This window comes from Thamnophis sirtalis, unplaced genomic scaffold (genome assembly GCF_051295495.1).
Source record: "Thamnophis sirtalis isolate CommonGarterSnake01/CBP01778 unplaced genomic scaffold, rThaSir2_p1.2 scaffold_1, whole genome shotgun sequence".
NCBI classification, from domain to species: Eukaryota; Metazoa; Chordata; class Lepidosauria; order Squamata; family Natricidae; genus Thamnophis; species Thamnophis sirtalis.
The window spans coordinates 172469645-172495798 of NW_028261381.1; the positions used below are offsets into that span (position 1 = coordinate 172469645).

At 46.0% G+C, this 26154-nt stretch overlaps 1 protein-coding gene across 1 annotated transcript in view; it reads left to right on the top strand.

Annotated features, from left to right (window-relative positions):
• Window positions 1–26154, top strand: part of LOC148049854 (granulocyte colony-stimulating factor receptor-like) — a 58099-nt gene that overhangs the window by 26667 nt on the left and 5278 nt on the right. The window contains exons 7-13 of the mRNA XM_087703292.1: window positions 3891–3973; window positions 7173–7392; window positions 8247–8432; window positions 13552–13653; window positions 15783–15929; window positions 18512–18655; window positions 21978–22071. Of these exons, the coding sequence (XP_087559418.1) occupies window positions 3891–3973; window positions 7173–7392; window positions 8247–8432; window positions 13552–13653; window positions 15783–15929; window positions 18512–18655; window positions 21978–22071 (976 nt within the window). The remainder of the gene's footprint in view (window positions 1–3890; window positions 3974–7172; window positions 7393–8246; window positions 8433–13551; window positions 13654–15782; window positions 15930–18511; window positions 18656–21977; window positions 22072–26154) is intronic.

The window sequence follows — 26154 nt, forward strand, 5'->3', positions numbered from 1 at the left end:
AAAGCCAGGTTTTGACGGCTTTTCGGAAGGCCTGGAGGGAGGTGAGGGTCCGAATCCCTGCGGGGAGTTCGTTCCAGAGGGCCGGAGCTGCCACAGAGAAGGCCCTCCCCCAGGTAATAGCCAGGTGGCATTGGCTGGTAGATGGCACCCGGAGGAGGCCAACCCTGTGAGATCTGATGGGTCTGTGGGAGGTAATTGGCAGCAGGCGGTCTCTCAAGTACCCAGATCCAATACCATGAAGGGCTTTATAAGTTACGACTAGCGCCTTGAAGCGTATCCGGAGACTGATCGGTAACCAGTGCAGCTCGCGGAGGATAGGTGTAACGTGGGTGTACCGAGGTGAACCCACAATCGCTCACGCGGCTGCGTTCTGGACGAGTTGAAGTCTCCGAATACTCTTCAAGGGCTGCCCCATGTAGAGCGCATTTTCCAGCGTGCGCATGCCTCCTGGTCAGCTCCTCTTCCCGGTTGTGGCCCAGACGAGCGGGCACACGCACATGCTCTTTTTTCAGCCCTCGGTGCCGAAAAGGTTCACCATCACTTCCTTATACCATTTCAGACAAATGTTTGTCCCAGTGGTGGGTTTCAATTTTTTTTAGAAGCTCTTCTGTAGATGTGGCCTGCTTTGTGGGAGTGGCTTGCCAGCCATGTGACTGGGTGGGAGTGGCCTGCCAGCCACGTGACCGAGTGGGAGTGGCTTGGCAGTCATGTGACTGGGTGGGCGTGGCCAACTTGTAAAATGTGGTGAAACTCACTTAACAACGCTCTTGCTTAGCAACTAAAATGTTGGCTCAGGAACTCTGGCATTGAAGCATGCAAGTCTTAAAGCTGTCAAGTTACAAGACCCTTGCACCCCTAATCCTTTAGGAAAAAAACCCCAGGAGAGTTCAAACTTGACAGCTTTAAGACTTGTGGACTTCAATTCCCAGAATTCCTCCTCTCGCTCTTCATCTTGATGACGTGCGGACGGGCGGGGGGAGGGAGCTGGAACCGGTTCTAAACGGCACGGTAGATTTGTGGGACCTCTTCTATAGAAGAGGTTGGAACTGGCAGGAACCCACCCCTGGTTTGTCCCATCTCTTCTTCAAAACGTCCGGTGATGGAGCTACCCACAACGTCTGGTGGCAACCCGTTCCACTGATTAATTGTTCTCTGGAATCAAATGCTGAATGAATTGCTTAAAATTGGTGAATGAATTGTTCTCGCCCGTTCCAACGATTTCATTGACAGCTTCAAGAAGCTCTGAGCTTTTCCTAGAATGTGGCACACCGTGGTGGCCGCAGCCATCCAAAATGAGCTAATCTGGATGCACAGTCATGTTCGTAATGAAATCAGCACCTTGGAGAGCACCACCAGAGCATTTGCTTTCGTTAAGCAGTAGGGCGAGAGATGTTGTCTCAGCAAGGAGCTTCAAAGAGTCCTCGATTTACGACCACAATTGGACCAAGTTTTCTGTTGCTTAAGCAAGGCCATTTTTAAGGCAGTCCACACTGGTTTTATGACCTTTGGGGCAGTGTTGTTAGGCAAATCCTTTCAGTTGTTACAGGAACATTGCTGTCGTGAAACGAATGTAGCTCACTCCACTGAGTTTGCTTGCCAGAAGCTGGCTGAGAAAGTCAGAATAACAGAATAACAGATTGGAAGGAACCTTAAGAGGTCTACTTAGTCCAACCCTCTGCTCAGGCAGGAGACCCTATTCTAGGGGTGCCAAACTTGATTTCATTGAGGGCTTCATCAGGGTTGTGGGGCCTCGGGGGCAGGGGTGAAATGCTACTAAAAATAGTTTTTTTAAAAAAAGTTCCGAAGTTTGCATATTGCACAGCCAAAAATGAGGGAACAGGGGTTGAGGATCCATTCCCTGAAGCCTGCTAGGCCAAATTTGGGGAGGGAGGGAGGGGGGGAGGAAGGAAGGAAGGAAGGAAGGAAGGAAGGAAGGAAGGAAGGAAGGAAGGAAGGAAGGAAGGAAGGAAGGAAGGAAGGAAGGAAGGAAGGAAGGACGGACCTGGGCCAGTCCTGGAGTCTGGGGAAGGCTCTGATGAGGGCTCTGTGTCGGAGGCAGAGAGGGGGCCAGGGCCTTCTGACAGTTATCAGCTGCCTTCAGGGTCGGACATCAGTGAGGCAGAAGAACAGCTGGAGCCTGTTCCCAGTGTGCGCATGCACAGAATTGCCAGACGAAGCGAACAGCTAAGGAACAGGGGTCAACTTGGGAGTAAGGCCACAGATGGATGATGAATGGCCCCTCCCAGAGGAAATAAAAGAGGAGAGAAAAAGGAGTGGAGTTTGCAGGAGACAATTAGTTCTCTTAATTGGTTCCTGACTCTCTGAGGTTGCCAAGTTTTGCAGATATCGGCCTGTCAGCTCTCCAAGCCAGATAAGGTCTGTGACCATAAATCCTCCCTTGAAAGACTTTGCTGCATGTGAATGAGCAGAATCCACAGAGAATTAATAAAAGCGGTTTTGGGCGGGTCAAGAAGTCGGCTTCATGGCCTTGGGAAGCTGGATCAGAACACCTATCTTCAAGCTGCCTGTAGGAGAAGGAGTGGCAGAACCAGGGGCAGAGTCAAACGAAGAACCATCCTAGAATCCTTACGTAGCCACAAATGATTTAAGTCCAATGGTGAATTCCATTGATTCTATCCAGCACCAAAATAGTGCTATTAGTTATGTAGATTTCTGTGTATTGGCACAGGAATCAGTTTAACTAGAACGTCAGGTGTGTTTTTCCTGGTCTTTGAATCTGAAACGTCCAGGTTTTTCTCCATCCCCTACAAAAAATGTCAACTTCATGATGTTCGCAAGCACAAGTTCTAGAGATGTTTCTCACTCCATAATCTTGCAATTGATTTGCTTCCTTTTCCTCCTTCTCCTTTTTCCTCCTTCTCCTCCTCCTTCTCCTCCTTCTCCTCCTCCTTCTCCTTCTCCTTCTTCTCCTCCTTCTCCTCCTCCTTCTCCGTCTCCTCCTCCTTCTCCTTCTTCTCCTTCTCTTCCTTCTTCTCCTTCTCCTCCTTCTCCTTCTCCTCCTCCTCTTTCTCGTCCCTCCTTCTCCTCCTTCCCCTTCTCCTCCTCTGCCTTCTCTTCCTCCTCCTCCTTCTCCTCCTCCTCCTCCTCCTTCTCCTCCTCCTCCTCCTTCTCCTCCTCCTCCTTCTCCTCCTTCTTCTCCTCCTTCTCCTCCTCCTCCTTCTTCTCCTTTTCCTCCTCCTCCTTCTCCTTCTCCTCCTCCTCCTTCTCCTCCTTCTCCTCCTTCTGATTCTCCTCCTTCTGATTCTCCTCCGTCTCCTTCTTCTCCTTCTCCTCCTTCATCTCCTTCTCCTCCTCCTCCTTCTCCTCCTTCTCCTCCTTCTTCTCCTTCTCCTTCTTCTCCTCCTTCTTCTCCTCTTTCTCCTTCTCCTCCTCCTTCTCCTTCTCCTCCTCCTTCTCTGTCTCCTCCTTCTCCTTCTTCTTCTCTTCCTTCTTCTCCTCCTTCTCCTTCTCCTCCTCCTTCTCCTCCTCCTCTTTCTCGTCCCTCCTTCTCCTCCTTCTTCCCCTTCTCCTCCTCCACCTTCTCTTCCTACTCCTCCTTCTCCTCCTCCTTCTCCTCCTCCTTCTCCTTCTCCTTCTCCTCCTTCTTCTCCTCCTCCTTCATCTCCTCCTTCTCCTCCTTCTTCTCCTTCTCCTCCTTCTCCTCCTCCTTCTCCTCCTTCTCCTCCTTCTGATTCCCCTCCTTCTGATTCTGCTCCTTCGTCTCCTTCTCCTCCTTCTCCTCCTCCTTCTGATTCTCCTCCTTCTCCTCCCCCTTCTTCTCCTTCTCCTCCTTCTCCTTCTCCTTCTCCTTCTTCTCCTCCTCCTTCTCCTCCTCCTCCTCCTCCTCCTTCTTCTTCTCTTTCTCCCTGGAATGGTGGCTGGTGCTGAAGTTCCATCCCGAGGGCCAGCATTCTGGAGAAAACTAGGAAGCCCCACTGCTGACAAAGAGAGAGTGGTTGTCCTCATGTGGAAGGTAGGAGAAGACACCATGCTGTAGGAGAAGGATTGGGGCGGAGTGAAAAGAAGCATCAGCCTAGAACTATGATGGCGAACCTATGGCACAGGTGACACGCTGAGCCATATTAGCTGGCACGGTAGTCCTCTGCTTCCAGTTGGCCCATTGGCCCTGTTTTTCACCCTCCCCAAGAAATCCTCCGGAGTCTGGGGAGGGTGAAAAATCCCCCATCCCATGGGGAGGCACACTCATGCATGGGGGGGGTGTCATGCATGCATGCATGGGGATCATGCACATGAGTGGATCGGCATGTGTGCGTGCACGATAGCACACACAAACACAATTTTGACACACCTTTAGAAAAAGGTTAGGCATCACTGGCCTAGAATCCCTTATGTCGTCACAAGCGGACTAAGCCCAGCCCTCTGGGTTGCCCCCACTTACCCATACATCAGTGTTGGCGTAGAGAGCTTTATTCAGTCTGTGTCCCCCCAACAGTTCTATTTCAGGTTTTCAGCCAGTGGTGGGATCCTGCTGGTTTAATAACTGGTTCGGTGATCGCGTGCTGCGCTCTGCGCTCGTGTGCAGTTTTAACAAAGCTTACCTTCCACGTTACTTCTGGGGAGTAACACAGCTGATGCGCGGCAATCGGCTGTGCTGCGCGAATAAGCTGAGAAGATATAGGTAAATAAAGCACAGGGTTGGGCAGGCGGGCCCAGCTGATCGTCGGGGCGAACCAGTTCGCTAACAGCTGATTGTCGGAGCTACCGGTTCACCCCAAACCAGTCAGAACCGTCTGAATCCCACCCGTGTTTTCAGCTAACCCCCAGCTGCAAGCTTAGCACACTCATTGGCTCGCAACCAAGTAGATAACCAAAAGCAAAATAAACTTACATCCAAACCAAAAACAGTCTCGCAAATAAATTTTTTGCCTGGGTAGTTTCCAAAAATAAACAGCCCAAATCCCCTCCTAGATCTGGAGCCTTCACTGAGGTTTGTCAACAGGTTCAGTGGTCTGAGTTTCAGGGCTTGTAAGGAGAAGTCATGGGAATTGCCCAAGCCAGGAATTCAGGGGGTCGTTTCCAGCTAAGCCAGCCACGAACAAGCGCCAGGCAATTGCCAATTACCGTATTTTTCGGAGTATAAGACGCACCCTTTTCCCCCCATAAAAGAGGGTGAAAATTTGGGTGCATCTTATACACTGAAAGTAGCCCCACCCACCCACCAGCCCCCACCCTTTGGCCTCTGCCTCCCAGCAATGTACCTCCTTGCAGCAAACATGGAAAAGGGGGCTGGCGGAGGCTGCAATAGGCCATGGCAATCCCTGCAGCCTGAAACAGCTGATGATCAGGAGGCACTCTTAAACTGAAAGTGAAACTTGCTGTTTGCTCCAGGAGGCAAATTGCTGGGAGGCAGAAGCAGATTTTTTTTTCTAGTGCTAATCAGGCTGTTTGCTGTTTGCTGCAAGGAGGTAAGTCAATAACTATAAATGCCTATGGAATGTTCAAATTATTAGGCTTATTTTTTAAAGACGGCTTTATTATTGTTCTAGACAGCTTAACAAAACGAAGAAGCTTTTAAAAATAAATGCTTGATCTGAAGAGGCCCAGTGCTATTTTATCTTCTTTTAAATAGCAGAGAAATAACTATACTTCCAGAAAGCCACATCCATTTTAACGGCATCTGTACAAGTATAGTCTGAAATGTAACACCACAAACAGTGTATATTGTCTGAACTGTTTGCTGTTTGTTGCAAGGAGGCAAATTGCTTGGGGGCAGAATTTTTCCCCTTGTTTTCCTCCCCAAAAGCTAGGTGCATCTTATACTTCGGAGCGTATTATACTCTGAAAAATACGGTAGTCCACCCAACAGATAACTGGCTGCTCCAAACACGAACATAAATGCTCTCCGCAACTGAATTTCGATTTCGATTTTGTTGTATTTCTATGCCGCCCTTTTCCCAGAGGGACTCAGGGCGGCTCACAACCAAATCAGGGGGGGGAGGGGTTTACAAATGGGGGGAAAAAAAGAAAGACAACGGACAACATAACACCACAATTTTAAAAACAATCAACAGCCACACCATTCGAGCAGGGACAGGAACTCATCAGCCCCAGGCCTGTTGGAACAGCCAGGTTTTTAAGGCTTTGCGGAAAGCCTGGAGGGTGGTGAGGGTCCGAATCTCCACGGGGAGCTCGTTCCAGAGGGCCGGAGCAGCCACAGAGAAGGCTCTCCTCCGGGTGGTAGCCAATCGGCATTGGCCAGTAGATGGAATTCGTAGGAGGCCTAATCTGTGGGATCTAATCGGTCTGTTGGAGGTAATTTGCATAAGCATCAGAATCCCGGAAACACAAACAATGATCAGGCCACAACCCACACACGTTGCTTCCAGCAATGCCAGGAATATAATCTAACAGTTGGGTAGGCAATATATAAATCATGTAACAATAGATAGATAGATAGATAGATAGATAGATAGATAGATAGATAGATAGATAGATAGATAGATAGATAGATAGATAGATGATAGATGAGAGAGAGAGAGAGAGAGAGAGAGAGAGAGAGAGAGAGAGAGAGAGCGAGCTTAAACACAAAATCATTTGCAATCTTCACAAGAAAGAGGTTCCGTTTTTCCCCCCTCTCCCAGTGCCGATAAGGCTCTCAAATGACAGCTGTGGTAAACACTTTGTGTCCTTGGCTCTTATCACTTTTAGTTACAGAGCTTTGAAGCACAAAGACAGTGAGATCAAAGGAGAAACAGGAACAAATGCGTAGTTTCAAAAAAAAAAAACCTCTAGCCTATAGCCTCCGAGCAGCAGAATTCAAGTATTTTCCTTTCACTTTCTTGTGTTGTCTCAGATTTAGGAGGGACAAAGTTCTTAAATGGAGTCCATCCATTGTTTCTTGTTCTGCCCTCAGGTGCTTTGGAGAATAGGTTGATTCCCTCTTTCTTTGTGGCAGCCCTTCAAATATTGGAAGACTGCTATCATGTCTCCCTTAGTCCTTCTTTCTATTAAACTAGACATACCCAGTTCCTGCAACCATCCTTCATATGTTTTAGCCTCCAGTCCCAGCAAACACGTTTCCTGTTGTGTAGATTTCCTTAGTGGTGGACTTTTGTGTAGGGTGTTGCCTTTTCCTTGGTCATTCTTTATCCTGGTCTTCTTCTCTCCCTATAAGCTGATCCCAGGCCTCGTCTTTTCATTTATCCTGCTAGCCCTTGAAGCCCAAGGAAGCCAACGGGGAGATTGTGGGGTACAGCCTCCGCTCTCAGAGGAAAGGGAAGCTCACGGGGCCCGAATGCATCACTCACCACCTGCAGTGTCGTCTGCTCCTTCCAGCCGGTGAAGAATTCACCTTTTATCTCACCGCCAAAAACCCAGTTGGCATCTCACCACCAACCAGGCTGGTGATTCCAGCCTTCCGTAACCCAGAAGGTAAGATTTGTAACGGTCGTTATAAAAAGTGGGGGGAACTTGCTTAAATGTTTTGGCCCCTTTTTGTGGGTGGCAAAAATAGGAAAAGAAGTTTCCGCAAACTTCCATATTTTTCAGACTATAAGATGCGCCAGACTATAAGACACACCTACCTTTGGGGAGGAAAACAAGAAAAAGAATCTGCCTCTGCCTACCAGCGATTTGCCTCCTTGCAACAACCAGCAAATAGGCTGGTCAGCTTCAGCACAGCCTGAGTTAGCACAAACAGCTGACTGGCGGATGGATCTGCTCCAGGTTGTGGGTTTCGCTGCCTATTGCCCCCTCTGTGCACCACATTTTCAACCTCCGCACACAGCCGAAAATGGGACACGCGGAGGCCAAAAATGGGATGCACGGAGGCAAAAAATGGGGCATACGGAGGCGGCGAAAGGTGGCCAGTGCTGATGATCCCCACAGCCTGGAACAGCTGATCATTGGTATTCCGGGAGGCCAATCCAACTGCCAATCAGCTGCTCGTGCTAAATCAGGCTGTGCTGAAGCTGACTAGGCTGTTTGCTGCAAGGAGGCAAATTGCCTTATAGTCCCAAAAATACTGTCTATTTGGGGAGGAAGGGAAATTGTGTTGGTCCGTCTTGATCAACATGAGAAACATGGTTGTCCCAAAGATGCTTTTTTTTTTCCCAAGAGGCAAGTGGACGTTCCTGTTTTTCCTTGAAGACATTTCACACCTTGGCAACTTTAAGATACATAGACATCGACATGCTGGCTGGGGAATTCTGGGAGTTGAAGTCCATGTATCTTAAAGTTCCCAAAGTGGAGAAACACTATAAATGGCCTCTCTTTTTTGTCTCCAGTCCCGCCTTCCCCTCTGCCCATCCTGGTGTCTTCGGCTGGGGAGCGCTCCCTCCACTTACAGTGGTCTCTTCCTAGCAACCCAAAGATGGACTATGTTCTGGAGTGGAACAAACTGCCTGAGAAGGAAGGGAGAGACCCACACTGGCAGTATCAGCCGGAGAACATCAACCATACCGTCATTACTGGTGAGTGTGGTTGTGTTCTGACCCCCCTCGTCCCACACCAACACACTCCAAGCCAAAGATAAGTTACGGCATTTAATTAACAGGCAGACAAGGTTGGGCAGCAATCCAGCACAGATAAGCCGTGGCAGCAATCCAGCCTGCCAAGCTCACAATAATGTTCTCCAACATTAGTTCCTGCGTTGACTTCTGCAAAAGGGGCGTGTGCACAAGCAGTCCTTTTATAGCCTGGAGAGGAGCCTAATTACCACCAGCTGAGTGCAATTACCTCCTGTACTTGCACAACTGTTCCTGACGCCTATTAGCTCTTCAGGCATCCAGGAACAACTCACTGCTGACATCAGGATCACACTCCCTTGTCTCCTCCCCACTGGTCCAAGGCTCAGGCGCCTCCTGGTGGCCAACTAGCCTCTCTGCGCCCTGCTCAGAGTCGGAACCCTGTCCAGGGTCCTCTGCATCCTCCAGAGCCGACTCATAGGGCCCCTCGCTGTCAGAGTCTGGTGGCAGCTCCAACGGCTTCTGCTGAGCCACAACAGGTTGATAATGGTGAGGGTCAGTGTGGGGATTCAAAAATGTTTACTACCGGTTCTGTGGGCGTGGCTTGATGGGCGTGGCAGGGAAAGGATACTGCAAAATCCCCATTCCCTCCCGATCAGCTGGGACTTGGGAGGCAGAGAATAGTTGGGGGCGGGGCCAGCCAGAGGTGGTATTTGTTACTTCTCCAAACTACTCAAAATTTCTGCTACCGGTTCTCCAGAACTGGTCAGAACCTGCTGAATACCACCCCTTGAGGATGGAGAGAATAGAGGCAGAAAATAATGTTATTAAAGCAACAAGGGGCATAGTGAGAGAAAAAGGGAGGGAGAGACGAGGGAGGAGGAGGAAGAGGAAAGGGAGGGAGGGGAGAGGGGAGGGAAGGAGAGAGGAGGAAGAAAAGGGGAGATAGAGAAGAATGAGGGGAGGAAGAAGAGGGGGAGAATTGAATTGAATTGAATTGAATTGATTGCATTTATATGCCGCCCTTTTCCCCGAAGGGGACTCAGGGCGGCTCACAATCCAAGTCAAGGGAAGGGGGTACAGATAAGGGATAAAAAGACGAACAGAACAATAAACAATTTAAAAGCACACAACAACCATACCATTCGAGGGGGGGGGGCAAAAGCTCTTTAGCCCCAGGCCTGTCGGAACAGCCAGGTTTTAAGGGCTTTGCGGAAGGCCTGGAGGGTGGTGAGGGTTCGAATCTCCACGGGGAGCTCGTTCCAGAGGGTCGGAGCAGCCACAGAGAAGGCCCTCCTCTGGGTAGTCGCCAGTCGGCATTGGCCGGCGGATGGAATTCGGAGGAGGCCTAATCTGTGGGATCTAATCGGTCTATTGGAGGTAATTGGCAGCAGGCGGTCTCTCAAGAAGAAGATAGGGAAGGTGGGAGGGAGGAAGGAGAAGGATGGGAGAGAGGAAGAAGGGAAGGGAGGGAGGGAGGAAAGAAGGAGGAAAGAAGGAGAGGGAGGAAGAAGAAGGATGGGAGAGAGGGAGGGAGGAAGAAGAGAAGGGAGGGAGGGAGGAGAGGCAGAAAGAAGGATGGGAGGGAGGGAGAAAGAAGAGAAGGGAGGGAGGGAGGAGGAAAGAAGGAGGGATGAAGGAGGGATGAAGGAAGGGAATAAGAGGAAGTTCAAAGAGATAAGGGTGATTAGAAAAACATCAGAAGGAAAGAATTGCCACAAACCAAAACAGAAGAGAGAAAGAAAAGGAGGGTGAAAAAAAAGAATAAGAGAGAAGGATGGGCTGGAAAAAAAGAATAAAGCATGATCCTAGAGGGTTTTGGCACTCTCAACTACTCACAAGGGCCCTTTGGGGAGGAAGGGAAGCAGCTGCTCGGATGTTTTGGCTGCAGAGAGCGGATCTGAAGGTCGTGCTGACCTTCATAAGCCTCCTCTCTCATGAAGAGGAAATACGAATGCGCATCCGGGCAGCTGCCTTGCCCAGCTTGCAAGACTGACGTAGACCCCACCCATCAACTCCCATCAACAACAGCGACAACAACCCTTAGGATTTTGCACCCGATGCAGCCAGGAAATTACTATTGATCCCCTACTCCATGGTGCATCATCAGAGACGCTCTTCGGAATCACACCCACAAGGCCACCCTCCATTGTGAGAATCAGCCTTGCCAGAACTGAGGAGGCTCAATCGAAGGGAAATTTCCTGCAGGCACCAGGCAGAAACTTAAGTCAGATTAACAGAGTTGGAAGGGACCTTGTAGGTCATCTAGTCCAACCCCCCCACCCCCCAAGGAGGAGCTCCACATCATTTCTGACAGACGGAAGTCCAGTCTCTTCTGGAAAGTTTCCAGGGATGAAACTTCCACAATTTCCAAAGGCAACTTCTGTTCCATTGGTTGAATTTTCTCATTGTCAGAAAATTTCTCCTTATCTCCTTATCATTCTCCTTATGATAGGAAGACTCCTATCATGTCTCCCCTGGTCCTTCTCTTCACTAGACCAGCCATGCCCAGTTCCTGCAACTGTTCTTCATATGTTTTAGCCTCCAGTCCCCTAATCGTCCTGGTTGCTGTTCTCTGCACTCATAATAGCAATCGCATTTAGGCATATACCACTCCGTAGTGCTTTAATAGAATAACAAAATAACAGAGTTGGAAGGGACCTTGTAGGTCATCTAGTCCAACCCCCCGCCCAAGCAGGAGACCCTACATCATTTCTGACAGTTGACAGCCCAGTCTCTTCTTGAAAGCTTCCAGTGATGAAGCTCCCACAACTGCTGAAGGCAACTTCTGTTCCGTGGGTTGATTTCTCTCCCTATCAGGAAATTTCTCCTTATTTCCAGGTTGACTCTCTCCTTGTTCAGTTTCCATCCATGATTCCTTGTCTGGCCTTCAGGTGCTTTGGAAAATAGCAGTAGACTTATATACCGCTTCATAGGCCTTTCAGGCCTCTCTAAGCGGTTTACAGAGAGTCAGCATATTGCCCCCAACAATCTGGGTCCTCATTTTACCCACCTCGGAAGGATGGAAGGCTGAGTCAACCCTGAGCCGGTGAGATTTGAACCGCTGACCTGCTGATCTGCTGATCTAGCAGTAGCCTGCAGTGCTGCATTTAACCACTGCGCCACCTTGGCTCTTGGAAAATAGCTTGATCTCTCCTCTCTGTGGCAGCCCCTCAAATATTGGAAGACTGCTATCCTGTCTCCCCTGGTCCTTCTCTTCACTAGACTAGCCATGCCCAGTTCCTGCAACCGTTCTTCATATGTTTTGGTCTCCAGTCCCCTAATCATTTTCATAATGAACTGCCAGATCAGAGCAAAACAGACAGGGGGGTAGAAAAAACAAACCCCAAATCTGAGAGAGAACTTTTAGAAGATGTTTTATAGATGGCACTTAGATCCTAAAAAACTGGCTTGCATGTATCCGAATTTGCAACCTAAATGCTGGAGATGTGATTGTGTTGATGCTACATATTACCATACATGGTGGACTTGCAAAAAGGTTAAAGCATTTTGGATAAAAATGTGGTGGATTATGCAAAACATTTTTAAAATGAGGATAAAGTTTATCCCTCAGTTATTCTTGTTAGGTATAACTACTGATTGTACTGTTATAGAGACTAAACTGATTTTGAACCTAATAACGGCAGCAAGACTGTTCGTGGCGCAATACTGGAAGAAGGAAGATTTGCCTACTGTTCAAGAATGGACATTAAAAGTAACAAACTTAGCAGAGATGGCTAAAATATCAGCATATCTCAAGGATCACTCAAATGAGAGATATAAAACAGGAGTGGAGAAGATGGATTGACTATACTCAAAATAAATATGGGTCTAAGAAATTCCAGATAGCTTATGACTGAAAGAGAAGGGAATGATATAATTTGTTTATAGTTAGCTTAACAAAAGAGGAGTTAAAGTACAAATGAAAGATGAAGCCAAGTTTCTTTTAGTTTATCTTAAAATATGATTGTTAAAAATTTATACCCTGTATTTGCTCTGGGAAGTTGTGGGGGGGGAGATGGGCTCGGGTGGGGAGGGTGTGGGTGGGAGGTAAATATCTGTAAAAGCTTTTTAAAATTTTCAATAAAAAAAAAGAGAAAACAGCCTGGAGGCTGTTAGGGTCCGGATGGGGGTGAACAAGCTTGCACTCAATCCCGACAAGACCGAGTGGCTTGTGTTTTTCCCTCCCAAAGATTGGCCTTGTATTCCATCTCTCAGGCTTGGGGGTGAAATTGTACGCCCCTCAGACAGGGTTCGCAATTTGGGAGTCCTCCTGGACCCACAGCTGACTTTAGAACATCATTTGTTGGCTATGACCAGGGGAACCTTTGCCCAGGTTCGCCTGGTGCACCAATTGCGTCCCTACCTGAACCGGGAGGCGCTTGCAACAGTCACTCACGCCCTTGTGACCTCAAGACTGGACTACTGCAATGCGCTCTACATGGGGCAGCCCTTGAAGAGCATTCAGAGACTTCCGCTTGTCCAGAATGCAGCTGCACGAGCAATTGTGGGTGCACCTCGGTACACCCACGTTACACCTATCCTCCGCGAGCTGCACTGGCTGCCTATTAGGCTCCGGACGCGCTTCAAGGTGCTAGTCGTTACTTTTAAAGCCCTACATGGTATTGGACCTGGGTACTTGAGAGACCGCCTCCTGCCAATTACCTCCCTACGACCAATCAGATCCCACAGATTGGGCCTCCTCCGAATACCATCTGCTGGCCAATGTCGACTGTCGACCACTCGGAGGAGGGCCTTCTCTGTGGCCGCTCCGGCCCTCTGGAACGATCTCCCCGTGGAGATTCGGACCCTCTCCACCCTTCCGGTTTTCCGCAAGGCTACCAAGATCTGGCTGTTCCGGCAGGCCTGGGGCTGATGAGTTCCCAGCCCCACTTGAATTGTGTGACTGTTGTGTTGTTTTTAAGTTGTCTTTTGTATTCGTGTTTGTCTTTGTCCGTTATTGTATTTCCCCTTCCCCCATCTAGTTTGTTAGCCGCCCTGAGTCCCTCGGGAATAGGGCGGCATACAAGTATAATAAACTAACTAACTAACTAACTAAAAACCAAACCTCAGAGTCACAAATATTTCCATAATCGCTCGCTTCTTCCTCCTCCTCCTCCTATAGAAGCCATCGGGCCTGGGAATCTTTATGCCGTGAAGATCTTTGGACTCTTAGACGGACGTCTCAAGGCCTTTGGTTCTGCTCATGCTTACTCCAAGCAAATCGGTAAGCGCAACATGTCACCTCCTGGGGTTGATATTCTGGATTTAGAAGCTGGCTTCTATTTAGTAAGAAAGTCCACGGTGGCGCAGTGGTCAGAGTGCGGTACTGCAGGCAACTTCTGCTGCCTGCCGGCTGCCTGTGATTCGGCAGTCTCAAATCTCACCAGGCTCAAAGGTTTGACTCAGCCTTCCATCCCTTCCGAGGTGGATAAAATGAGGACCCAGATTGTTAGAGGCATTAGGCTGGCTCTGTAAACCGCTTAGAGAGAGCTGTAAAAGCACTGTAAAGCGGTATATAAGGTCTAAGTGGGGAGGGAGGGAGGGAGGGAGGGAGGGAGGGAGGGAGGGAGGGAGGGAGGGAGGGAGGAAGGAAGGAAGGAAGGAAGGAAGGAAGGAAGGAAGGAAGGAAGGAAGGAAGGAAGGAAGGACGGATCATGGTGCACAACAGTTAGAATGCAGTATTGCAGGGTGACTCTGCCCACTGCCAGGAGTTTGATCTTGATCAACTCAAAGTTGACTCATCCTTCTGAGGTGGGTAAAATGAGGCCCCAAAATTTTGGGGGGCAAGAGACTGACTCTCTAAAACTGCTTCAGGTGCCTTGGAGAATAGCTTGACTCCCTCTTCTTTGTGGCAGCCCCTGAGATATTGGAAGGCTGCTATCATGTCTCCCCTAGTCCTTCTTTCTATTAAACTAGACATACCCAGTTCCTGCAACCGTTCTTCATATATTTTAGTCTCCAGTCCTCTAATCAACTTTGTTGCTCTTCTTTGAATGCAGTGGTATTTCCATTAAAAGACGTAAGTGGTTGGCATCCTATTCTGAACTTATGCGTTCTGCCCCTTTTTTTTCCAATATATTTTTATTATTTTTACATTTAAAACAATGCAATACCATGAAGTCGAAGTGACCATAAATTCACATAGCAATAGCAATAGCAGTTAGACTTATATACCGCTTCATAGGGCTTTCAGCCCTCTCTAAGCGGTTTACAGAGTCAGCATATCGCCCACAACAATCCGGGTCCTCATTTTACCCACCTCGGAAGGATGGAAGGCTGAGTCAACCCTGAGCCGGTGAGATTTGAACAGCTGAACTGCAGAAGTAGCCTGCAGTGCTGCATTTAACCACTGCACCATCTCGGCTCCTACATTATATATACAGCTAGTCTCAACCATTAACAGTTAGCCTACTTAATACAGTGTCTATCCTTCTGTCCAATCACAATATATACAGTTTGTTCCAGACTTGTCACCTTGTCTTATACCAGTCATAAAATCTATTCCAGACTTCAAAACATTCTGATTCCCCTTTATTTTTAAGTTCAAGAGTGAGCCCATCTGCTTCCGCACAGGCCAACACTTTCTGATTATATCTAGTTCTGATGGTGTATTTTCTTTTTTCCAAAAGTTATGCGTGCCGCAGTTAGTACATGTATAATTAAATAAAGTGTATCTTTCTTAAGCCCCTCTGGTATTATACCTAGGAGAAAAATTTCCGGTTTAAACAAGATTTGGTCTCCCACCATTTGTTCTAACCATGATTGAATCATTTTCCAATATTTGTTTTTGCCTCATTGCATGTCCACCACATATGATAAAAAGTGCCTGGTGTTTTTTTACACTTCTAACAATTTTGTGGCACGTCAAAACCGCGGTCCACTAAAGCGCGCCCGATTAAAGCGCGTACGTGACGTCATCAGCAGCACGACAAGAAAGAAAAAGGGCGCTTTAAAAGCGCTTTTAAAGCAAGCCGATTCACATAAAGGTAAGGGTTAGGGTTAGGGTTAGGGTTAGGGTTAGGTTAAGCGTTAGGGTTAGGTTTAGGGTTAGGTTAAGGGTTAGCGTTAGGTTTAGCGTTAGGCTAAGGGTTAGGTTTAGGGTTAGGTTAAGGGTTAGGGTTAGGTTTGGGGGGGTTAGGGTTAGATTTACGCGTTAATTTTAAGTTTCCCGCTCACAGCGTGCTGTTTTTGTCGCGCTGTGGTGATGTCACGTACGCGCTTTCGTCGAGCGCGCTTTAGTCCACCGCGGTTTTGTGGTGGAACCAACAATTTGGAGCCAGATTTTTAAACATTTTGGAGAGCCGTGGCAAGGGGTACTTGCTGATGCCTAGATCTCGCCTTTCTATTTTCCAGCTCCACTTCGGGCCCCGGCTTTGTATCCCACTCAAGTTTGGAAATCTTGGGTGGAGTTGCAGTGGGAGAGGCTCCCTTTGGAAGAGCGAGGTGGCGAGATCCAGAACTACACCCTTTACTACAAGGAAGAGAAGAAGGATGACTATCGTAAGGAGAAACCTTATGCGCCTCAGGTTGAAGGAGAGGTTGCATTTAATCCTTTCAGAAACTTTTCCCTTCCTGTGTGTGTGTGTGTGTGTGTGTGTGTGTGTGTGTGTGTGTTGGAGAACACACAAACCCGCATACAGAGACACTGCAGTTTAAGTAGGCTTTTACTTTTGTGGAGATAGAGGTATCAGAGTCCATCAAACAGTCCAAGTCATACACGGATAATTCAGTCAGTCATCAACGTCTTTCAGTTAAGGGATAATCCAATTAACATAGTCCAGTATCATATAATCAGTCCAGTAATCAAAGTTTGATAACAGCTGCAAAACTTACAATAGCTCATGGCACTTTCTAACAGCCAGCTTCCAAAACACTCAGATCAGATCAGCCCAGCATCTAACAAACAGAGAGCTAACAGTCATTCTGGCTCCCTCTTATGGCCGATTGAGGAAACAGCAACCAATCACATTTTACACTGTGATTTGAAGAAACAGGTACAGCATTTCTATATGATTTAAATATTGCCAACCCAACCATTAGAATTATATTCCTAACATGCTATTCTGCCTGAGTAGGTGGGTTGGACTAGATGACTTCTTAGGTCCCATCCAACTCTGTTATTCTGTTATTAAATACAACCAATTTTGTTGTATTTAAGTACAATGACAATAAAGATTATACTTATTCACATAAACAGAGGGCAGAAAAACTCACCATTTGCACCAAAGGACGCCAGCTACTCACACACACAAACAGACAAATACCCCACACCAGGCTGATCTGCCAGGATGGAAATGTTGGGGACTTTTGGACTAGACAAAAAACACAACTAGTTTGACTGATTGATTGATTGATTGATTGATTGATTGATTTAGCATATAGTGATGGTACATTAGGCAGGAGACTACAGTGTTAGTTACAGAGTAGTTGTTTGGCTGGCGAACACTGCTAGTCTCTTCTGTTCACATTCACATGATAGCCACAATCAGAATCAGAAGCGAGCTGGAAGGGACCTTGGAGGTCTTCTAGCCTACCCCCCCCCTGCTCAAGCCAGATCCTATACAATTTCAGACAAATGGTTGCCCAGTCTCTTTTTTAAAAATAAACCAGTTGCACCCACAACTTCTGGAGGCAAGGAGTTCCACTGCTTAATTGTCCTCACTGTTAGGAAGTTTCTCCTTAGTTCCAGGTTGCTTCACTCTTTGATTAGTTTCCATCTGTTTTGTTTTTTTTTATCCTGCCCTCTGGTGCCCAATAGGGAGCGAACTAGCTCCACCTAGATAAGCTAACTTTACTCTATTGTAAAGCTCCAACAACAGATTCTTGCAAGCCTGACAATGCAAATCTCCCACTGCCTCCTTTACAGCCCAAAAAACTATGGAGGGTTCCTTCTGAGCCTCTTTCTCCATCCATTATGCAGGTCTGGGCTATCTGACCCCTCCCTACACCACATTGTTTTTACTCCTTCCCTCAAGGTCTTTCTCTCACACACCCCACTTCTAATCTTCTTTTAATTGCCTCCAGAAGTTGTGAATGCTCCAACACTGGAGGTTTTTATGAAGATATTGGATAACCATTTGTCTGAAGTGGTGTAGGGTTTCCTGCCTAAGCAGGGGGTTAGACTAGAAGACCTCCAAGGTGCCTTCCAACTCTGCTATTCTATTCTATTTCCCATTCCCATTCCCTATTTTATTCTATTCTATTTATTCTATTCTATTTCCTATTCGTATTCCCCTTCCCTATTCTATTCTATTTCCCATTCCCATTCTCTATTTTATTCTATTCTATTTATTCTATTCTATTCTATTTCCCATTCCCATTCCCAATTCTATTCTATTCTATTTCCTATTCGTATTCCCATTCCCTATTCTATTCTATTTCCCATTCCCATTCCCTATTCTATTCTATTCTATTTCCTATTCGTATTCCCATTCCCTATTCTATTCTATTCTATTCTATTTCCCATTCCCTATTCTATTCTATTCTATTCTATTTCCTATTCGTATTCCCATTCCCTATTCTATTCTATTTCCTATTCATATTCCTATTTCATATTCCTATTCATATTCCCATTCTCCTATTCTATTCTATTCTATTCTAATCCAGCCCCTTCACAACCAGACTGTCCCAAGCCTGCAATTCATTCTTGAAACCTGCAAACCAAAAGTGTGACCTAAGCCCAGGCGGTCCTCGATTTACAACAGTAAATTTAGTGACCATTTTGGATTTACGACTGCACCGAAAAAAGTGACGGCTGCAGTGTCCCAGAGTGCATGTGATTTCCTTTTTGCGGCTTTCCGACACGCCAAATCAATCAGGGAACCAGATTTTACTTTTAAATCGTTGTTCCTTAGCTTAACCGCTGCAGTGGTTCACTCAACAACCGTGGCAGAAAAGCTTGTCAAGTGGCTGAAACTTGCAGAGCATCTGTCTCTCTAATAGCAGCGGGAAATTTTGGCCGCCATTCTGGTTGTAGGTCCGAGGACCGTCTGTGTTAAAAGGCCCGAAGAGATTGCAGTGCTTAAGTCAACGGCGTCTTTGCGACTGTGGGGTCTGGCCTCTCCCTGCTTCTTCTTTTCCAGGCGCTGTGGTGCTCGACAGCTCGGTTCATCGCTACGTCATCAACGGCTTGGCGCCCGGCTCAACCGTGAGGGTGTACCTGGTGACGGCCAATGAAGGGGGCAGCACCAGAGGATCCATGCTGTCCATCCGCACCAAGAACTATGGTGAGGATTCTTTACTGCCGTCTGGATAAACCAATTCGCAATTTAATGAACTTATATGCCGCCCAATCCCAGTGGACTCCGGGCGGCTTACAAAATACGAAATAAAATAAAATAACACATAGGGGAAAGAAACATACACAGTTTAAAAAAACATACAACATACATTTGGCTTAACTGGGGATTGGACCTGATTTAAAAATCAGCAATCCCAGGCCTGTCGAAACAGCCAGGTCTTGGTGGCTTTTTGGAAGGCCACGAGAGTGGGAAGGGTCCGGATCTCTGCTGGTAGATCATTCCACAGAGCCGGAGCAGCTACAGAAAAGGCTCTCCCCCGAGTGGTCGCCAACTGGCATTGTCCGGTCGACGGCACCCGGAGGAGGCCTAGCCTGTGAGTTTTTATCGGACGTTGGGAGGTGTGTAACAGGAAGCGGTCTCTCAGATATCCAGGTCCAAGGTCATGTAGGGATTTAAAGATAATCACCAGCACTTTGTAGCGCATCCAGAGACCAATAGGGAGCCAGTGCAGCTCGCGGAGGATAGGTGTAACATGGGTGTACCGAGGTACACCCGATATCGTTCACGCGGCTGGACCAACTGTAGTCTCCGAACACTCTTCAAGGGCAGCCCCATGTAGAGTGCATTGCAGGAATGGTCCAAGGCAGCTCAGAGTGGATGGGAGACCATGAGGGTATCCCTTATGTCAGGGGTCCCCCATCCCTGGACCGTGGATCACTACCGGGCTGCGGCCCATTCAGAACTGGGCTGTGGAAGCAGGGGGGCCCGGGCGCAGGTCCACTTACGCGCTCAGCGGAGGAGCACACGCACTCCTTTTGTGCGAGTGGTGGGCCCACGTGCTTGGTACTTAATGTGAACTGGAGCAGGGGTCACCAATCTTTCAGACCTCAGGGACCACTAAATTCATAATTTTAAACCCTTGCAGATCACTAATGCAAATTTTTAAAAAAGATAAATAGTACTTAGTGCAATGTAAAAAATGCAAATGATTTTCTGCGGACGACCAAAAGTTTCTCGTGGACCCCCAATGGTCCGCGGACCCCCGGTTTGGTGACCGCTGATCTGGAGTACATTTTGATAATGTGTCATTGTCTGCAAGCCACAGAGTTATATATATGACATGCATAAATCAGATAGACAGACAGATATAGATAGATGATAGATAGGTATGGAAAGATAGATGTATGGATAGACAGGCAGGTAGACATAGATGACAGATTGGATTGGATGGGATGGGATGGGATGAGATGAGATTAGATTAGATTTAGATTAGATTAGATTAGATTAGATTAGATTAGATTAGATTAGATTAGATTAGATTAGATTAGATTAGATTAGATTAGAAGAGATTAGATTAGATTAGATTAGAAGGTAGGTAGGTAGGTAGGTAGATATAGACAGGCAGGCAGACATAGATTACAGATAGATAGATAAATGATAGATAGATAGGTGGGTGGGTGGATGGATGGAGAGAGTGATAGGCAGGCAGTTATAGATGACAGATAGATAAGATAGATGGATGGATGGATCGATGGATGGATGGATGGATGGATCGATGGATCGATGGATGGGTGGTTGGTTAGATGGATAGATGGATAGATAGATGATAGATAGATAGATAGATAGATAGATAGATAGATAGATAGATAGATAGATAGATAGATATGGATGGATGGATGGATGGATGGATGGATGGATGGATGGATGGATGGAGAGATAGGCAGGCAGGCAGATATAGATAGACAGACAGATGGACAGATGGATGGATGGACGGAGAGATAGGCAGTCAGTCAGTTATAGATGGCAGATAGATAAGATAGATGGATGGATGGACGGAGAGATAGGCAGTCAGTCAGTTATAGATGGCAGATAGATAGGATAGATGGATGGATGATTAGATGGATGGATGATTAGATGGATAGATGATAGATAGATAGATAGATAGATAGATAGATAGATAGATAGATAGATAGATAGATAGATAGATAGATATGGATGGATGGATAGAGAGATAGGCAGGCAGGCAGATATAGATGACAGACGGACGGACAGATGGATGGATGGACGGAGAGATAGGCAGTCAGTCAGTTATAGATGACAGATAGATAAGATGGATGGAGGATGGATGGTTGGTTGGTTAGATGGATGGATGGATGGATGGATGGATGGATGGATGGATGGATGGATGGATGGATGGATGGTTGGTTAGATGGATGGATGGATGGATGGATGGATGGATGGATGGATGGATGGAAGGATGGATGATTAGATGGATAGATGATAGATAGATAGATAGATAGATAGATAGATAGATAGATAGATAGATAGATAGATAGATAGATATGGATGGATAGAGAGATAGGCAGGCAGGCAGATATAGATGACAGACAGACGGACGGATGGACAGATGGATGGATGGATGGAGAGATAGGCAGTCAGTCAGTTATAGATGACAGATAAATAAGATGGATGGAGGATGGATGGTTGGTTGGTTAGATGGATGGATGGATGGATGGATGGATAGAGAGATAGGCAGGCAGGTAGATATAGATGACAGATGGACGGACAGACAGACAGACAGATAGACAGATATGGATGGATGGATGGATAGAGAGATAGGCAGTCAGTCAGTTATAGATGACAGATAAATAAGATAAGATGGATGGATGGATGGTTGGTTGGTTAGATGGATGGATGGATGGATGGATGGATAGAGAGATAGGCAGGCAGGTAGATATAGATGACAGATGGACGGACAGACAGACAGACAGATAGATAGATATGGATGGATGGATGGATAGAGAGATAGGCAGTCAGTCAGTTATAGATGACAGATAAATAAGATAAGATGGATGGATGGATGGATGGATGGATGGATGGATGGATGGATGGATGGATGGAGATAGACAGACAGACAGATGACACACAGACAGATGAATTCTGGGAGTTGGAGTCCATATATCTTAATGTTGCCAAGATTGGGAAACACTGCACAAAATGGAAATCTAAGAATGAACCAGAATCAATTTTTCTGGCCATTCTGCATCCTCCAGCTTGGTGACATTCACACAAAACGTTTTACCCCAAGCCAGATAAACAAACCTGAATTGTCAAACATCCAACGTCTGCAACCCAATGATGGCTTAACAGTGGACCTGTTCACACAGCGTGCTGAGTCCAGAATCCAACCATCTCTATTTTACCCTGGTTTGAGTGTGTTGTGTAAATGAAAACCTATATCTTTTTTTTTTAATGGGGGTTGTTGAAATTCTCTTTTGCCTAAACCTTCTTTTCTCTTTTAATCCAGACTACGGGGAAGTTGAAATCCTGATCTCAGTTTTTTGCATAGGGTTCATCGTTCTCCTTGCGGGAACTCTGGTCTGCATTTCCAGACATCAATTGTATGTCAATAAGTACAGTGTTTTCACTTTATCATTGTCATTCCCTCTGCCTGCCTGCCCGCCCATCCATATCTATCTATCTATATCTATCTATCTATCTATCTATCTATCATCTATCTATCTATCTATCTATCTATCTATCTATCTATCTATCTATCTATCTATCTATCTATCTATCTATCTATCTCTATCATCTCTCTCTCATCTGTCTGTGTGCCTGCCTATCTGCCTGCCTCTTTCTCTGTCTGTCTGTCTGCCTGCCCATCTATCCATCCATCCATCTATTTCTATCATCTCTCTCTCTCTCTCATCTATCTGTCTGTCTGCCTGCCTCTGTCTGCATATATGTCTGCTTGCCTGCCTGCCTGCCTGCCTGCCTGCCTGCCTGCCTGCCTGCCTGCCTGCCTGCCTGCCTGCCTATCTATCTATCTATCTATCTATCTATCTATCTATCTATCTATCTATCTCTCTATCTCTCTATCTCTCTATCTCTCTATCTCTCTATCTCTCTATCTCTCTATCTATTTTTCTATCTATGTCTCTCTCTCATGTAGCCATCATCTATCATATGTTATCATATATCCTTTTTCTATTATCTATCATGCATCTATTTATCACTTGTATATCTATCTTCTACATCTATCTATCTATCTATCTATCTATCTATCTATCTATCTATCTATCTATCTATCTATCTATCTATCTATCTATCTCTATCATCTCTCTCTCATCTGTCTGTGTGCCTGCCTATCTGCCTGCCTCTTTCTCTGTCTGTCTGTCTGCCTGCCCATCTATCCATCCATCCATCTATTTTCTATCATCTCTCTCTCTCTCTCATCTATCTGTCTGTCTGCCTGCCTCTGTCTGCATATATGTCTGCTTGCCTGCCTGCCTGCCTGCCTGCCTGCCTGCCTGCCTGCCTGCCTGCCTGCCTGCCTGCCTGCCTGCCTATCTATCTATCTATCTATCTATCTATCTATCTATCTATCTATCTATCTATCTATCTATCTATCTATCTATCTATCTATCTATCTCTCTATCTCTCTATCTCTCTATCTCTCTATCTCTCTATCTCTCTATCTCTCTATCTCTCTATCTATTTTTCTATCTATGTCTCTCTCTCATGTAGCCATCATCTATCATATGTTATCATATATCCTTTTTCTATTATCTATCATGCATCTATTTATCACTTGTATATCTATCTTCTACATCTATCTATCTATCTATCTATCTATCTATCTATCTATCTATCTATCTATCTATCTATCTATCTATCTATCTATCTATCTCTATCATCTCTCTCTCATCTGTCTGTGTGCCTGCCTATCTGCCTGCCTCTTTCTCTGTCTGTCTGTCTGCCTGCCCATCTATCCATCCATCCATCTATTTCTATCATCTCTCTCTCTCTCTCATCTATCTGTCTGTCTGCCTGCCTCTGTCTGCATATATGTCTGCTTGCCTGCCTGCCTGCCTGCCTGCCTGCCTGCCTGCCTGCCTGCCTGCCTGCCTGCCTGCCTGCCTGCCTATCTATCTATCTATCTATCTATCTATCTATCTATCTATCTATCTATCTATCTATCTATCTATCTCTCTATCTCTCTATCTATTTTTCTATCTATGTCTCTCTCTCATGTAGCCATCATCTATCATATGTTATCATATATCCTTTTTCTATTATCTATCATGCATCTATTTATCACTTGTATATCTATCTTCTACATCTATCTATCTATCTATCTATCTATCTATCTATCTATCTATCTATCTATCTATCTATCTCTATCATCTCTCTCTTTCTCTCATCTGTCTGTGTGCCTGCCTATCTGCCTGCCTCTTTCTCTGTCTGTCTGCCTGCCCATCTATCCATCCATCCATCCATCCATCCATCCATTTCTATCATTTCTCTCTCTCTCATCTATCTGTCTGTCTGCCTGCCTCTGTCTGCATATATGTCTGCTCGCCTGCCTGCCTGCCTGCCTGCCTGCCTGCCTGCCTGCCTGCCTGCCTGCCTGCCTGCCTGCCTGCCTGCCTGCCTGCCTGCCTACCTACCTACCTACCTACCTACCTACCTACCTACCTACCTACCTACATACATACATACATACATACATACATACATATATATATATATATATATATATATATATATATATATATATATATATGCCATGTCTATCTTTCTCATGTAGCCATCATCTTTCATATGATATCATATATCATTTTTCTATTATCTATCATGCATCTATTTATCATTTGTATATCTATCTTCTATATCATCCATCCATCCATCCATCCATCCATCCACCCACCCACCCACCTACCTACCTACCCTACCTACCTATCTCTCTGTCTCTATCTATAATCTCTATATCATCATCTATCCACCAAGTAGATCTTTAACAGGAGAAAGGGAGGAGTCAGGGGTGGGGCTTATTGGGTTCTGAGGAGGGGTCTGTCACTTTGTGGATGGAGCTACCAAAGGAAACTTCTGTAGTGTGCTAGAATTCATCTGTGCAGATTTTGCACTGGGTTCCTTTTAGGATTCAGGAATTGGGAACCGGCACAAATGTGTAACAAAAATATATTAGGACAAAACGCACTTGAAACCTATATATGTACCTTTTAAAAAATTGGGGTGATATTTCAAGCCCCCTTCCTCCAGAGCAGAAAGCTTAACATCCCAAGGATAGGATAGACAATGATTTCAGCTCTTTTTAAGATTAGAGTGAAGGGTTGGGAATGATTTAAATCTGTGTACAAAGACTATTGACGCATGTGTGTTTCTTAATAGTTCCAAAAATAGTACAAAATCATTATTTGGAAGGGGGGAGTTGGATAAAAGCTGAAAATCTAGGCAACAGGGTTAAAAGGTCCTCAGAAAATGGGAAGGGGGAGAGAGATGAAAAACAAAAGGAAGAGAAAATTGGCCCGAAAATCATTATAAACTGTTAATGAATTTCTGCAGGAGATCTTGGACACCCCAGCAAGCACAAGGAAACGATTTTAAAACAGGAACAGATTATAAAAAGGACATTTTTTTTTATAAATCTTATCAGGCGTTCATGTTTCTGTTAGCTAAAATCAAAGGACGCGCTGATGGGAAGCATACAGCTGGTCCTCGACTTACGACCGCAATTGAGCCCAAAATTTCTGTCGCTAAGCGAGATAGCTCTTGAGCGAATTTTGACCCATTGTACAACTTTTCTTGCCACAGTTGTTCAATGAATCGCTGTACTCGTTCAGTTAGTAATCCGGTTGTTAAGTGAATCTGGCTTCCCCACTGAGTTTTACATATCAGAAGATTGCAAAATCCCAGGACACCCTGGATGCTGCAACAGTTGTAAATACATGCCTCTTGCCGAGCATCCGAATTAAAAGAGCCGAGGTGGCGCAGTGGTTAGAGTGCAGTACTGCAGGCCACTTCAGCTGACTGTTATCTGCAGTTCGGCGGTTCAAATCTCACTGGCTCAGGGTTGACTCAGCCTCCCATCCTTCCGAGGTGGGTAAAATGAGGACCCGGATTGTTGTTGGGGGCAATATGCTGACTCTGTAAACCGCTTAGAGAGGGCTGAAAGCCCTATGAAGCGGTATATACATCTAACTGCTATTGCTATTGCTATTGCTAAATTTTGAACACATGATCACGGATATGGTCGTGAGTGTGAAAACCAGTCATAAGCCACTTTTTCAGTGCTGTTGCAACTTGGAACGGTCACTAAATGAATGGTTGTAAGTTGAGGACTAAATGATTGGTTGTAAATTGAGGATTACAAATAACAAGCCCATTTCTACTCAAAGCTTAACTCCAATTTCCCTCATCCACCTGGGGAAGGTGAGAGTTGCAATCCAATCTACCCTCAGGTGCCTTGGAGAATAGTTTGACTCCCTCTTCTTTGTGGCAACCCTGAGATATTGGAAGACTGCTTTCATGTCTCCCCTAGTCCTTCTTTTGATCAAACTAGATATATTCCTGCAACTGTTCTTCATATGTTTTAGTCTCCAGTCCCCTAATCCTCTTTGTTGCTCTTCTCTGCACTCTTTCCAGAGTCTCCACATCTTTTCTACATCATGGAGACCAAA